The following is a 15893-nucleotide window of genomic DNA, read 5'->3' as shown; positions in this document are numbered from 1 at the left end:
GTAGATTTAATTACCCGGCATACCAACCCGTTCTCATTCCCAACTCGTCACATACGAACACTTGGTTAGGACGCCTTGGTGTCACTTCGGTTTAGGCAACTAAACTAATTGGTTAGAGTTAGTAAGTGGGTTGGGCTCAAATAAGTGTGTTTTTTACGTAGCCAACGTTACTTACAGGACTTTAGTTAAGTACACACATTAACATACTTGCATAGCTTGAAATAACTCGACATTGGGTGTTTCAGACACAGCAGTCTATATAACACACCACTTGACTTCAGGAGTATTTGCTCTTTACATCATGCTAAAATAGACGCACCTAAAATAAATGGATCCGTGTCAAATTCTGGTGAATAATTTAAACAGCTCATAATTATGGATTAGGTAATGTTGTTAATTGTATCTGTTGACCAAAGGACGAGGAACATTCTTCGGAGCTCTGAGCTGTCTCACCTCTCAGCTCGGAGTCAACGACACAGCAGTGGACCTAAACCCTGCACACTGCTTCCCCTTTTCAGCCTGCTGCTATTCCTTAAAAAGTAATGAGGGAGAGCAGTCGGGAAGGATCTGCTATCATCCTCACCCAAGGGACTCAAGCTCTGTCTGGCACCTGAGGAGACTGAGCTTGAAGCCATGTCAGTCAGAGAGCACGACTCTGCAGGGTGATCTTTGAAACTTGTTGCAGGGTACACGTTTTCCAACACACTTCAGTTCTTATGAACGATCCTCTGATTAAGAGTTTAGGGAGTTCAGTAAAGAATGTAGGGGATTTTGATATGTCTGTCTCCGTGTTTGTCTAAATAAATCCAGCCAAGAAGGTTCAGTTGATGCATTATAATGAATCCTGCCACAACAATGTGAGGGGGTGAATGCCGGATTTCAACCTAGTGTTCCTCCCTTGAAGTGCCCCGAGTTGTTCAAACCCGACGTCCTTTTAGCCCTCTACAACGGTTCATTTATACATACATCCAGAAAAATGACAGCTGACTGTCTGCTTAAAGCCGGAGGGAGAGCGCTGTCAAAATCCAGGATGTCACACTGCCTTGTATTTATGATCCCGACTGTACAGTAGACGGTTGGATGGACATTTCAGTGCGATCTGAAATAGGGGCATGCTATACCTGTATGAGGGTTAGGGTATTTAAGTGAAATACAGGATTCAATTTATTCTGTCTGTGCAGCAGCTGGCATCCTAAAATCAGAGCCGAGTGAGTTTAAAAAATAAAATCTCCACACATCCATATTATAGTGAACTGGAGGGTATTTCACCAACCACTGTAACTAATGCAAAACTATCCTTTAATCAAAGAATATCTGGGTCAGGAGGTTACACCCCCTTTGTTTAATATAACAAAACAATTAGATGATTTGGATGTGCATCATCAAGCAACAATTCACAATTTATAACTTATTAACCTTTTTTTTTTTCAGCATAATTCACATAATTTACTTTCGAGAAAGAGGTGGCTGAAGCTCAAGAGGTAGAGCGGGTCATCCTTGAATCTCAAGGTTGCCGGTTGGTTCCTCCTATACGCATGTTGAAGTGACATTGAACCAGGTTGCTCCAAACGGCCTTGCATTGGCGTATGAATGTGTGTGTGAATAAGTGAATGAGAGGCAAATTGTAATTAATTTCAGGTAGAAAAAGACACTATATGAATGCAGTTTATTTACCATAAAGTCTTTCTTAAAATATCTAAATGTAGCAGAGAAATGCCATTAAATGACATTTATTTATTTATATAGACATTATTGAACAGTCAGATTTTTTGTTTCAGGTTTAGTCTCTCTGGATTTCACACTCTCTCAAAAACACTCAATTAACACCACAATTGAATCCATGACATGGAGTTTATTTTACAACTGAGGATAAAGGAATGCCGTTCTGAATAATCGGGGTGATGATAAAACCTGAAAATCATTGGGTGAGAATTTATTTCTTCAATGTTATGTACAGGACCATGCATCAGAGTAGATGCCGGTAAATGTTATTTTATGTAAACCTCATCAAAGGACCTACTTTTCACTGAAAAAGGACATTGTGGTCCGACAATATTCTGTAGTTTTACACATTTCCCCCCATATTTGTCTAGAAAAAAACATTATAAAAATGCACACAGTACAAATAATGTTGAACTGTAAAGAGCAAGATATGCTGACATACATGTATACATACTTGCTGATTATTCATACAATAACTTTAAACTTCATTAATTTTACAACTGTAGCTTCACAATAATAAAATTGGTAGCCTACTAACGCAAATACTGTACATGTTGAAACAACCAGGAAATCATATTTTACTAGAGAAACCAATATTCTAAATATTTTGTAAGAATTTCTGTGATTTAAAGACAAATAAAAAACAATATTATAGTTAGTTCCTCAAATTGCAATTAAAAATGAAAAGGGTGATGTGTAGCCATTTTTACCAACACATTTCTTCATCAATTTACACTTCCTTAAAGTGCTCAAATCAAATTTCAAAACATCACCTTTCACATGGCTACTTTCATAACCATTTACCTTCATTTGGACTTTAAAAAAACAGGGATATCAGTTTGGTTAATCATGGTTTAAATTTCATTAGACATAATATGCTCACTGTTTTACATAAAAAACATGCACAAACTGTCTCATAAATAATATGCAAGTGTGTTGAAATATATTCATCTTGAAAAAAATCATTCAAAATCTGTGATCAAAATAAGAGCGTGGTCCAGTTTTAAATCAACAGATGGACTTTTCCCAAAGGCTCAGATTAGATGCAGTGCATTAGGAAAGCAACAATCAGTGACGAGATAGTGCCATGGCTGCTGCACCAATTTGGTATGTTTGTCACCAAAAAATAATACTTTTACAACTTAGCTTTGAGCCTCTGCAGCGCAAAGTCCTGTCATTTATGGATAACTGAATAACTACCGTATCAACCATGTTGTCATTACGATATGTGTCAATACAGTTGTGGCACCATCTGTTATGACAGATTGTAGCTTAGAGTTATAGTGCAACAGTAATCTGTCATGCTATCAGCTTCTTCATTGTTTATCAAACTTGTCCAACTCTTTCACAAAGATAAGATGGTCCTCAGGCGACTTTCCATGTGTTTTGCAAAGGTGCAATTTGATTGCATGTTTGCTCAGAAATGTCCGATTGCACAGTTTGCACTGATACATTGAGCCAGTGTCTTCTTCTGTAAGTCCAGAGGGACTAAAAGTATTGTCCTCTATTCTGCTGACTGCTTGCTGCTCGATTAAATCTATGGAAAGCTTGGAGAGGTCCTTCAGGGTAAACCCGAGGTGGGACTCCAAATGGTGAATGTAGGAGGAGGGAGTCCTGAACTGGGAAGCACAGTCACTGCACAAAAACAGAGGTTGGCCAGACTCAATATTTTTAAGGAACTTTGTGCCCCCTGTCCGCTTTAACTGGTATTTTACATTGGCCAGCCAATGTGAGATAGTAGTCATGGAGAGTCCAGTAAATTTACAAATGTGGACACGTTCCTGGGGTCCCAAGTCACTGACGACCAACTTTCCATCAGCAGTCTCTCTAAGACTAGAGACAAACTGGGCCTGGAGAATCAGGAGGTGCTGGGGATTCCAGTTTGACTGTCGGCCCTTCCGTCTTTGGATGGGAGACACCTCCTCCAAACTGTCCTCAAAAGTACAGCCATCGAGGTCTGATTTCTCAGAGATGGAAGAAGGGGTCGTGGACTTTGGTGTCAAACGGCCCGTCAGGTTTTTTACCATGTCTGAAATATCCATCAAAGCATTCTCCCGAAGGAGCGGAGATGAGGACTGTGAGAAATCTTTGAAAGCTGGTTTGCTGTTGTTTACGCTACCGTTGTTTGGTGTAGAGACACCTGTAAGTGTACTTCCATTGGTGTTTTTGGATTTTGTCAAGTCAATGGGCTGATCATCATCATCACAGTACTGACTCACATGCTCTGCTGATTTAACCTGAGCAGAGCTGCTGTTGATCTTATAAAGCATCGCAAAGGGGTCTACAAAGGGGGTGGCCACTTTTGCAGCTTTTCCCAGGTGGTTGTTCATGATAGACTGTAAAGCACTGAGAGGGTTGACTAGTGGTTGTTCAGGTGAGTGATCAGTGATGATACTCAGGTTATTGCAGCCATTGCTTACAGGCTTTTTTGGTGAATCAACTTCACTTTTTATCTTTGTCTCTATTTTACTCGCTGTCTGCTCGCCTTCTTTGCCTCTCAACTCAGTCTGGTCCTCTACTACAGTGTTTTTCACTGCCCTTGAGCTGCTTTCTGGATGGGGTGAAACCTGTTTGTCCTTAGAATTTGACAATGGAGACTTTAGAGACCTGCACTTACTCTGTATAGGTCTTTCCTCTTTTTCACCTTTTATGGAAGTTTTCCCTGTCACTTTCTCAACTAGCTCCTCCATGGCCAACACATTGCTCTTGTGACTTGGTGGTGGAGAGGGGCTATTTGGCAAATGGATCAGAGAGCTTAATTCAGAAGACAGTACCTTCAAACTCTTGCTGCTGAATAGAGGTTGAACTTGTCCACATGACGGCAAGGTAGACTTCAAGGATCCATGGAGTTGGTAGGCGGCATGAATGCTGGGGTATCCACCCCAGGTTGGTGTGCCTGTTTGGGCCTTGCTGATTGCACTTGAAACTGTATTCTCTAAAGACTTTAGGATGTCCAAGCCACCTTTAGGTGCCTCCTCCAAGTCTTCTTCTCGCAGATATTGGTAAGATCTGGCCTTTCTAGGTTTGTCAGCTTTTTCAGGAGGCTCTTCTTTCTCCTCTTTAATTTTTTTCTCCGGTTCTATCCCTTCCATTTGCTCGTCCTCTGCCTCTTCATCTTTTATTTCTTCGTTTTTTTCATCGGGGCTAGCGGGCTGCAATGGGGAGTCAGGTTGTGACTTCCCATTGGGTGGTGGGAGTCTTGTTGTAGTCGGTGGCAGAGGAATTGACTGACATTTCTCCTCAATGATAGGATCAAAAACTAACTGCTTACCCTTTTTAGAGGCTGAATTGGTTACTTTGAGAAAGTGCCCTGTGACCATCATATGGGCTGTCAGTTGCTGCAAGGTGTCATGTGAACTACCACATTCCATGCATTTGAGAATTTGTGCCTTGCGTGCCTCAAACTGCCAAGTATAACTGGCACCATTTTGGTAACCGTATCGATTGTTTGGAGTGACATAAGGATTGGCCATTTTTTGGTCTTTGTGAGACTCTCCCAAGAGTATGCCAGATGAGACAGACTCTGGTGAGCTCGGGGACATCAAGTCTTGAAATGCTCTTTTTTTGGTTGGGGGTACCAGCTTTGAGGTGAGAGCCGGCATTGGTTCTTTTAGAGGCACTTTCTGATAGTGTTTTGTTTTGATCATATGAACACTGAGGTCTTGCAAGGATTCGAAAGAATGGCCACAGTACATGCATTTAAGAACTTTTTGGGCATCTTCTTTGCCTTCCATCTCCAGCAGAGAACGCTTACGTGGCTTGGACCACCTCCTGCTGCGATCATCCTCGGTATCCTTATTGTCATCACGGTAGTGGCCCGTCTCGTTCATGTGCACCGTCAGGCCAACCAAAGTGTCATAGGCACCACTACAGTCTTTGCACCTGAACTTGCTGGCACCCGTAAACACAGGGCCATAGAGCTTATTGTTTTGCCTGTAAAGCTGCACTGTGCTGAAAAGGCTTGGCTCAGGAAGCAGTTGGTATGGGGTATGCTGAAAGGTTTTGGCCAACGCTGCCTGGTGCCAGTCATAAGCTAATCCTCCTGTGCTTCCAGAGCTTACACTGGTCCCACTGTTGCTTGACACTGCTCCGGTGGTGGTACTGCTGATGGTAATATTCGTGGTGGCTGAGGCATTGCTAGTGCTACCTCTGCTCTTCAGATGGATGTTGCCTGGGCTGTGACTGTTCTGGAACCCATTGCTCCCTTTGTGATTGCTTCCATTGTCTTTGCTGGCTGCGTAATTGTTCCCTTGTTTACTTTTCAGCATGTCCAGAGCAATGCTGGACCAGGAGGCATCCGAGATCAGGTTTGCATAGACAGTTTTCATTTTGGCCAGACTGTCCTGTAGCGAGAGGCCATTGATGGGCTCTGTACTCTCCTCTTGCTTCTCCTCTACCTTGTCCTGATCAATGATGTGGGGGGCGTGGTCTTAAGGTCCACCAGATGATCACTGGTGGTGCTGAGTGGAGAGGCGTACCCAGCGTCTGGGTTAGTGCCATTGCTGAGTGGAGAGTTTTGGCAGCTATAACGATCACCTGCGTCGTCGTCATCATTGAACAGATCTTCTTGACCATCCAGGGAAAGGCCGTCATCCTGCAGATGTTCCTCTTCACCAATCTTATCCACTTTAAACTCGTCCTCAGATCCATACGCTAGAAAACACAAAAAAAGCGGAAAGTGCCATTAGATATTGTTTGTACATGTATTTTTTATGCATTATAATAACACCAACTATGCATCTACCGCCCTTACTATATGAAGGTATCTGCAATAATCCTAAAGAGATTTTTGTCAATTTTCACAGCAGAGGACACACTTTTGCAATAATAAAGTGGCAAACATCCATATCTTGACAATGACAAATAGTCCTCTTCACTGCGCTGCCTAATGAAGCTATTGAACACTACAGCTCAAGAGATGAGCCACATACATGTTTATGCTTAGTTTGAAAAGTGTACACAAGCAAAAATGTTAATCATACAAAGAACAAATCCTCAGCGGAGATGATATTTATTAATCGTGTGGTGAGATCCGTTACTTCCCAATACAAATTGAAAAAATAAAGAGGACAATATTTCTCTCCGATTGTTCTGTTAACGACTCCCTTTGATGTTTCCTTCACAACATATACTGAATGCTCACAATGCATTAATACGATGCATTTACTGCATATGTGCAAACATTTCAGTATATTGATGAACTCAAAAAAGAAACAGCCAATCAGCCAATTGAAAAGCCAGAGCAGCAACCAGCCTCTGTGCAGAGTATTTCATTGTCTATTTTGCTGCCGTACAGTGACCACAGATCTGTGTCTAACATTGATTTGCTCTATTCTTCCCACATGCCACACATACTATGGATACCCAAGTAAGAGATAGTGGAGAAGAATGCCAGCTGCATCAGCCTTGCCAAGCCATGGTTGGCTGGAGTCAACTTGGCATCGGCTGTGGAAGTCCTCACAGCGTGAGGCGAGGAAACGGCCAGTGGACATGACAAGCCATGTTGTTACTGTCTGTGCTCCCAGAGTACTCACAGCTTCAAGTGTGCCATTTTAAAAGAAGAAAGAGAGATTTATAGTATCACTGGAAAATGGCTGCTCACTCTCAGTAACTGTCAACAATCTTTACAAATCATTCGTTTCTAAAATGATTAAATCTGAATTATACAAATCTGACCAAAACACCAAAAATAAAAGACATTTACAGGAATACTTCTCTACAATGGTAGATGAAAAGGTTTACATATGATCCTGGAACCACATTAAGAGAGAAGCATTACAGAGAATAAGGGAGAGGGAGGAATGGAGGGTTAAATATGCCAAGGCAGCTCCCCCAATCCATTCCCTCGTAAGATGCTTGTCTGAGGTGCCAGAATCAGTCTCCAGTGAGGAGGCAGATGTGCTGTCAGCTTCAAACAGCATGTTGCTCTCTATCCCATAATCGGAATGGACATAATACCTGATGTCTGTGAGGTGCCAGTTACTGCTGCCTGGGAAAAGCTGGAGGTCCAACAGCTGCAACTCTCAGCGTTGTGAGTGTGTGAGAATGTACACGCTGAAATGTACAGCCTCCCTCTTCTTAATTAAACTATTCCTGTGCTAGTTTTTCTCTTAACTGCAGGCTTGTAATTATATACAGGCTCCACTTTCACTTGAGTTGGTCACTAAATCAGAAGATTGTAACCTTTGCAAATGCAGCTGCACAGCCTTCTTTCAACCTGTCTCCACTTCTCTGTCAAGATGCAGCCCACTGTATTGAAATAAATGCAAAACCGAACCTATTCAAAATCAATGTGGTGAGAGTAGTTAAAGACAAAGCCAAGTGAGAGAAACCTGACAGCATACACACACACAAACACACACACACACACACACTGACACTAAATTCTAGTCTTTCCCTGCCATCCTCCGTATGTTGCCTTGACAGGCATCAGTGTCAGGAGTGTGTCAGTGTCAGCCCGAGGTGTCAGTGTCCACGCAAACAAGCCAGAGAAGAGGTGGGAGCGGAAAGTAACAACAACAAACACAAGTCAGCCATCTTTTTTTTTCAACCCCTAGCACGGAGCCTCCTCCTTCACCATCTGTGTCAGAAAAGCTGCGGGTGCCACCGCCGGCTAATAAGGCAATCAGAGATGGAAAAGATGCTGACATGGCGGCTTTCGAGCGTCACTCAGAACAAAAGAGGAAGAGGAGAGGGAGGGAGCGAGGGATAGGGAGGGGATTAACACAGGGATGGTGGGGAGGAGTGGGGGAAGGTGTCTGTTGTGGTTGTCAGTCAAAAACGTAAGCCCACTTTGTGCTGTCAGGAAGGATAGGGAAAAGAGGGGAAGTTTTGAAAAGAGAGGAGAAAAGATATGTTTAGGCCAGCGAACAAGAGGTGTGTGTGCGTGTGTGTGTGTGCATATTTAACAGAAAAAAACAAGACAGGGAAACAAGTTAAACTGCATCCAACAAACTAAGAACAAGATCAGGAGAACGAAAGTAGTGAAATGTATGCTATTCAATTCAATTTTTTCAATTCAGTTTATTTTGTATAGCCCAATATCACAAATTACAAATTTGCCTCAGAGGGCTTTACAATCTGTACACATACGACATCCCTGTCCCAGGACCTCACATCGAATCAGGAAAAACTCCCCAAAAATAACCTTTGACAGGGAAAAAAGGGAAGAAACCTTCAGGAGAGCAACAGAGGAGGATCCCTCTCCCCGGATGGACAGATGCAATAGATGTCATGTGTACAGAATGAACAGCATTTACAAAGTTACATAAACACATTACATGAATATGTGCACGAGTTTATAGGTGTGTGTACGATAGGTGCAGCTGATCACTTGGCTGTGTGTGTCAAGTGTTACAGTGTGTCAGGTGCATGCAGGGATGCTTTGTTGCTGGCGGGGGGAAGGTGAAGCCATCTGCGTCTGGACAGGAGCCTGTCACTATTGTTGTGGCCAGAGTCCAGGATATCTAGCTGCGGACAGGTGACACCACAGTAGGACACCCCCCCCACCCGTCACACCCACACACACCTGTCCCCCAAGCTACAACCCTCCCCCAAGGCAGAAAGCTGTGTGAGGTCCACACACACACGCACACGCACCCGCACATACCCACACACACATTTGAGAGAACAAATGCAACTGAGGTTGAGAAAACAATTTCCTTACTCCCAAATCACATGTAACACACATGCATGGTCTAGGTCTTGATATACATACTTTTTCCATACCAACGAGTGGTAAAAGTTGGCATTGAATATATGGTCAGATTCATAAGCTTGCTTTTACATTCTCTAATTGGATATTTATTGATTCAAATCATTCTGCCAATTTGGCACTGTACTTTATTGAGGTTCAAAAAAGTAAAAAAAAGAAAATGTTGTATTCTTTGCCTGGACACGCATGCTGATTTCAACTGTGCCAATTAGTTAAACAAATTTGCAAAACAGATAATTAATTTTCATTTTAAAGCTACATTAAGCATGACTTTGATTGCCCAATAACACAAGATGTATTATAGTGACAAATCCAGCAGCACTTGGTTGGTGTCAGACACACTGACGAGTTCTCAGAGATAAAACAAGACTGGGTGAGATAACTTGAGTATGCCCCCCCCCCCCACTACTTTTTCATACACACCCACACAAAAACACACACTTTCCCCTCTAAACCTTCTTCATTTATTCATGTTGTCTCGGAGAAGAGGGCAATCCTGGCTCTCATTTGCAGTGCTAATGTCCAATTCCGCCAGCTTTCACCCTGCTGATTTACCCCGCGTAGCCGGGCGCTGCATTCAGAGCGGGGCGGCCGGCGAGGCTCACACCGTTTAGTGGCCCTTCAAAATGGGAGCTGTGGTGTGGCAGTCTTATTTCTCTCTCCCGTTTCGCTTTGTCACCGGCCCCTCCATTCCCTGCCACTCACCTCTGATGGCTTTGGACAGGCCTGATCAGTGTGTGTCATTGACCTGTACGACGTGCATGAGTGTGTGCGTGTTTCCGCAGAGAGAAGGCTGTAAATAAAATGACATTATTATTTCCTCTGTCCTATCATGTAGAAAAGCCAATTATGGTAATGCTTAGTATGTCAGGCAATCTCTGTCTCTCCCTGCTCTCCCCAGTCCTCTTCATTCTTGCTCTTTTCTCTCTCTTTTCTCCTGACAGTCTTTGGACTACGCTGCCGACAACGTACACTGAGGCAAACTGGCACACACCGACAGTCTCCTCTCAGCTGCAAGACAACTACCACACCGGATTCTGCATAACAAGTTGGCGTCAGAGGAATCGTTTGAGATCTACGCTGTCAAAATGATTAGAAAGTGGGTTAAATTATAAACTGGGGACTGGATTTCCCTTTGTGGCTTAAATTGAGGAGGTAACCGCTCCCTAACACAGTGCAGAGTTACATCGATGAGTGAAGCCATGCACAGTTACCATGTATTAGCCATAATTTAACCCGCAGCTTGCTTGACCAGACATGAAAAGACCTACCTAACCGCTCCCCTCCGCGGCCCCACCCTCCGCTAACCCACATGGAATAGCCCACCATATGGCACAATAGCTGCAGGGCTTCTAATAGCTTGTGTGTCGTACAAATCCACCTTCTCAGCTTCCACGACTCTTCCGGTTGGGGGAAGAAAAAAAAAAAACAGCCAGTAAAGGTCTGGTTTTCCTGCTGGTAGCTATCTGCAGACACTATTTTGAATTTGATTATTTTGTAACTGTTACTGCAGACTTTGCATCACTGCTTTGGATTATTTTTAAAATATGAATTACAAAATAAATGACCTTTTCTGAAACTTTGGCCTGTCCTCAAACATATGTATATTTTCCAAGTAATTTGCAATTACTTGAACTCCTATTATGCTAATAGCCTTTTTAAATGGGTCACATAGACAGTGCATTTTACTTCTGGCTCAGCTAAATTAGACCACTACGGGTACGATATGTGTAGACACGCTCAGTGTCTACACATATTGTACCCGTAGTGGTCTCATTGCAAATGATGCTCACAGCAGAGATCAGTGTTGAAAGAAAACACGGGTAGCAGCACGAATCTCTGCCTGTCTGACCGACATCTCTCAGTGGATGTCCGCACACCACCTGAAAATTAACCCGGACAAGACTGAACTTCTCCTCCTTCCAGGAAAATGCTCTCCCACCCACGACCTAACTATTAACTTCAACAACTCAGTGCTGGTTCCGACTCCGACTGCCAGGAACCTCGGAGTGACGCTCGACAGTCAACTCTCCCTGACTGCCAACATTGCCGCAATAACACGCTCCTGTAGGTACATGCTGTACAACATCAGGAGAAGACGACCTCTTCTCACTCAGAAGGCGGCACAGGTTCTGGTCCAGGCTCTGGTCATCTCACGGCTGGACTATTGCAACTCCCTCTTGGCAGGTCTACCTGCTAATGCCATTCGACCTCTACAGCTCATCCAGAATGCAGCTGCTCGACTGGTCTTCAACCGACCGAAATTTACCCACACTACTCCGCTCCTCCGCGACCTTCACTGGTTACCGGTGGCCGCCCGCATCCGCTTCAAAACACTGGTACTTGCGTACCGTGCTGCGAACAGATCGGGTCCAGTCTACATCCAGGACATGGTCAAACCGTACACCCCAGCCCGTTCACTTCGCTCGGCTTCTGCCAATCTGCTTGTAGCTCCTTCACTACGAGCTAAACACTCTACGAAGTCACGACTGTTTGCTGTGCTGGCTCCTCATTGGTGGAACGAGCTCCCCATTGACATCAGGACAGCAGAAAGTCTCTACATCTTCCGGCGCAAACTAAAAACACATCTTTTTCGACTATACCTTGAATAGGTAGCACTTAAATGCCGTAGTAGCAATAAAATGTCCCTTACCGATAGCACTTTAGTAGCACTTAAATGGCACTTACGGATAGTACTTTGTAGTTTAACTTTATTGAAGAAATTGTACTTGCTTGATTCTTGTTGTTCTGAGTTTGGACTCACGGTTTAATGCACTTATTGTAAGTCGCTTTGGATAAAAGCGTCAGCTAAATGACATGTAATGTAATGTAATGTAATGTAAAAAAGAATGAATCTGGAGAACTGCAGCCATTTTCTTTGAAAGAAAATGATTTCCAGTTCTTTCTTGAATGGTTTTGCAAGTTTCTCCTTTTTTTACTCTTTCTTTTTTTTCGCCCATTTGTTCAGATCTCTCGTGAGCCTGTTTCGACACGCCATGACAGTGACTGTGGTCTATAAATCACCTTTTCCCTGAACTGTCAGTGCCTGCTTGCTCTGAGATGAAACAACAGCCATTAGATCATCGGCGCGGCAGATTCCAGCCTTTTCCGCTCTGCTTTTCAGCCAAAACCCCCCACGCCTAACAATCGAACATTTCTCTGGTGCTGCACACACCATCTGGTTTGTTTTCAGGCAAAGTACAGATTCAGATAATGCATTACTAATGCTAATTAAAGATGATGCGAAGTGAGATTTACACAACCCCAATGCCAAGCGCTGACTCAATGTAGGCTGCATCCGACAGATGCCATTTGTTAAACAGATTCTTTTAGAGAAAATATTGTCAGTTTCTTTACCATCCATAAGAAATTAGCCTTGTAAACATTTCAATATCAGTATTGTCGTAATCTTCTGGGAGGGTTTTTACACTTTGCCGGACGAAACACATCTTTAATTATATAAGGTGTTCTATTTTGGATCAATCGAGGGTGGCCGGTACATGACAGAAATGTGTTCTGTTTAAATCAGAGAGAATGAATCACAAAAATAACCAGCTACTGAAATAACAAAGAATCACCCATTCTTCAGAGATGCCGTCTTTTGAATTCACCTGCATTGCCCCTGACAGTGGAGCTTCCCCCGACTAAACAACAGCTGCTCCCATCGCCTAGCAACAACCAGTTGATGGATGACCCCAAAGATGGATAATTACCATAAATCACTATGGTTGTGTGGAGAATAGAAGCAGAAAATCATTGTCGGAAAAACAGGCTGAACCACAGTTTAAAGTAGCGTGCCTGGTGTTGAGGCTAACTTTGTCTCTCGTGAATTTGTTGAATTGGAGTCGTCAGTAGATTCCCCAGTTGGCAGGAACGAGTTGGTGAACCATATCAAAACACTAGCACTGGATTTGTCTGCTCGGGTCATTTTGAGCTTTTCTTGAGAGTGGCCAGTGTTTCAGACTGTATGAATAAGGGCTGTAAAATGAAACCTGTTGAAATGACTCACGGGACAAAACCTGTCCTGAAGGAGTAGGGACAAAGAAAACAAAGTGGGCAGAGGAAGGAAGAAAGGAAACGGCGGAGAATGAATGATGGCCACAATGATGCGTTTAGCGCTGCAAAGAAGACGAGGAGGGGGGAGGGGAGGAGAAGAAGCACAAAGAGGAAGTGTGTTTACAGTCTGAACATACGTGTTTATTTATGCACTGTGTGTGAGTGAGTGTGTTGGGAGGGGGGAGGTAGAAGGTAAGATACAGAGTAAGGGAGAGAATTGAAAAAAAAAAGGAGAAAACGAGAGGGCACGGGCCGGGGCCAAAACAGGGTCACAACCCAACCAGTTTGGTCTAGCCGAGTCCGGTTGCACAATAAGCCATCAATCAACCTTCTTCACGCTGTCAGACCTCCCCTCATTTCACAGAGGCCATCCATCCACTTTGTACACTGCTGAGGAACAAAACACAGAGAAGGAAAAGAGACAGAGGGAGAGGGAAAAACACACACACACGCGCGCGCATGTCAACACACACACTGTTGTACGAATCTGATCCTTTACTCTCAGTGGGAAGGAGGCACCTTAACGACCCACTCGCACCAGGAAATGACACGGTGAAATTCACCCACGTCTTTGCAAAATGTGTGGTTCTCGGAGCTTTCTAGGACTAAACACTTACCGGGTTAGCTGGTGATGAACCATAACCGTTACCTCTCACAAGCTAGCCGGCCAGAGGAAGTGCTAACGCTAGTCACGAACAATAGCTCTCAGGGCTTCTTTCTACTTGCTCTACAATGGGCCGCTTAAAAAAATATATATATATTTCATGCAATAAAGAGTAGTCCGAAGAGGGAGACAGCTCTCTGACCTAGTCAACTCAAGAAAAGAAAAAAATCCTGTTTTGAGGAGAAGATTTAAAAGTGAATGGGGGCTACACAGCTAGGCTACGTTAGCTGAATACGGTTTGCTAAAGTTGAACTTGAGCAGATTTATTTAGCAAATCTACTGACTGGAAATGTGCGGTTTTAAAAGCTAGTGTGACTACTGGGCAGTCTGATTCTCCCCCCCCCACACACACACACATAATTGTGTCTTTCTGGATCAAAACATTTCATCAGCTCCTCTCGACCCTTATCTACTTCTCGGTAAGACATTCAAAACAAACCGCGAACCAGATAAGCAACACTGAACACAAGAATGCAGAGGACTACGTGAGAACATGACCTCAGAGACAGACACAGAAATCAGAACTTTAAAAACCATAAAGTCACTTCAGGGAAATTAGATAGACCCGCAAACCCTGAGGGCAGGAAGCTGCTCAGGACAACCAAATGTCCTCAAACATGTTAGTGCTTTTAACTGCACGTGTCACCAGGGAAATTCCAGAATCTGTGCACCATCAAAACTGCTATCCTTTATGCATCGCCACATTTTCTTTTTTATTCTGCTCGCTTAAGTGACAAAGTAGTGCCGAAGCCTAGCTCTCCATTAAACAAAGTTCTTCTGTTTTATTTCAACACTAGTTCAGGATTTAAAGCCCGGTGAATAACACAGGGGTGTAACAAAAAAAACAAAAAAACAACAAAAGCATAAGCTGAACTACACAACAGTTTGGAGTGTGTATGTGTGCTTTGTGTGGAGCTTTTTTCTCCTTTCCTGATGACCATGGCAATAAAGTGACAAAAGAAGAAATGATTGGAGGGAGGAGGGATTAGGAGCTGAGAAAAGGTCCCCGGAGAAAGTCAGTAAATTATGTACTGGGCTCTAAAAGTGGACTAGTATCAGTAGCCATCTCAGCCTGATTGCGTCTGTGTGCGACTATGCATGCCTATGTGTGTGCATGTGTCCATGTGTGTGTGTGTGTGTGTGTGTGTGTGTGTGTGTGAGAGAGAGCGAACAATGGCTATGAACAGCGTCACAGTCAGAGAGAGAGGCAGGAAGAGAGGAAGCAATCCTTCAACAGAGCACAATATCAGACTGCGGACAGACAACGAACGGCTGGAAGGTTCTGGAAAACGAGAGAAGCCTGCCTCCCTCACATTTCAGCTCCAAACGCCGCCTCCCAAAGTGCCCTCCATCTAACACTAACACGCACACACTCATACACACACATAAATGGCACCATAACTCTATATCCGCAATCAATCTGGGCTATGAAGACACATCCATCTCCAGTAATGTTAATGGGAGGTTTTTGGTGGTTGGAGGGGGTGGAGGACAGGGGTAAAACAGAGGGTATGCGACTGCAGGGCTGACCTCAGAGCAGTGTGAGGTAATACGGGCTGTGTGTGTGTGTGCGTGTGTGTATGTGTGTGTAATAGAGACAGAGTAAATGAATAAAAAGCAAGAAAAGAGCTGCGTGCGTACAGTTGTGTATTTGTCTGCATGTCAGGGGGTCAGGTGTGTGTGCGTCAGTGTGTGTGGGAGAGAGACTGATGGCTGTCAGCTTGCATCTGGCAGAGA

At 43.7% G+C, this 15893-nt stretch overlaps 1 protein-coding gene across 1 annotated transcript in view; it reads right to left on the bottom strand.

Moving 5' to 3' along the window:
• Nucleotides 1-1885: 1885 nt before the first annotated feature.
• Nucleotides 1886-15893, bottom strand: part of LOC117738987 (teashirt homolog 1-like) — a 28738-nt gene continuing 14730 nt past the window's right edge. The window contains 2 exon segments of the mRNA XM_034545203.1: nt 1886-6131; nt 6134-6375. Coding sequence (XP_034401094.1) covers nt 3039-6131; nt 6134-6375 — 3335 coding nt within the window. The 3' untranslated portion in view covers nt 1886-3038.

This window comes from Cyclopterus lumpus, chromosome 11, assembly GCF_009769545.1.
Source record: "Cyclopterus lumpus isolate fCycLum1 chromosome 11, fCycLum1.pri, whole genome shotgun sequence".
Classification (NCBI taxonomy): Eukaryota; Metazoa; Chordata; class Actinopteri; order Perciformes; family Cyclopteridae; genus Cyclopterus; species Cyclopterus lumpus.
This window is presented reverse-complemented; position numbering and strand designations above follow the sequence as displayed.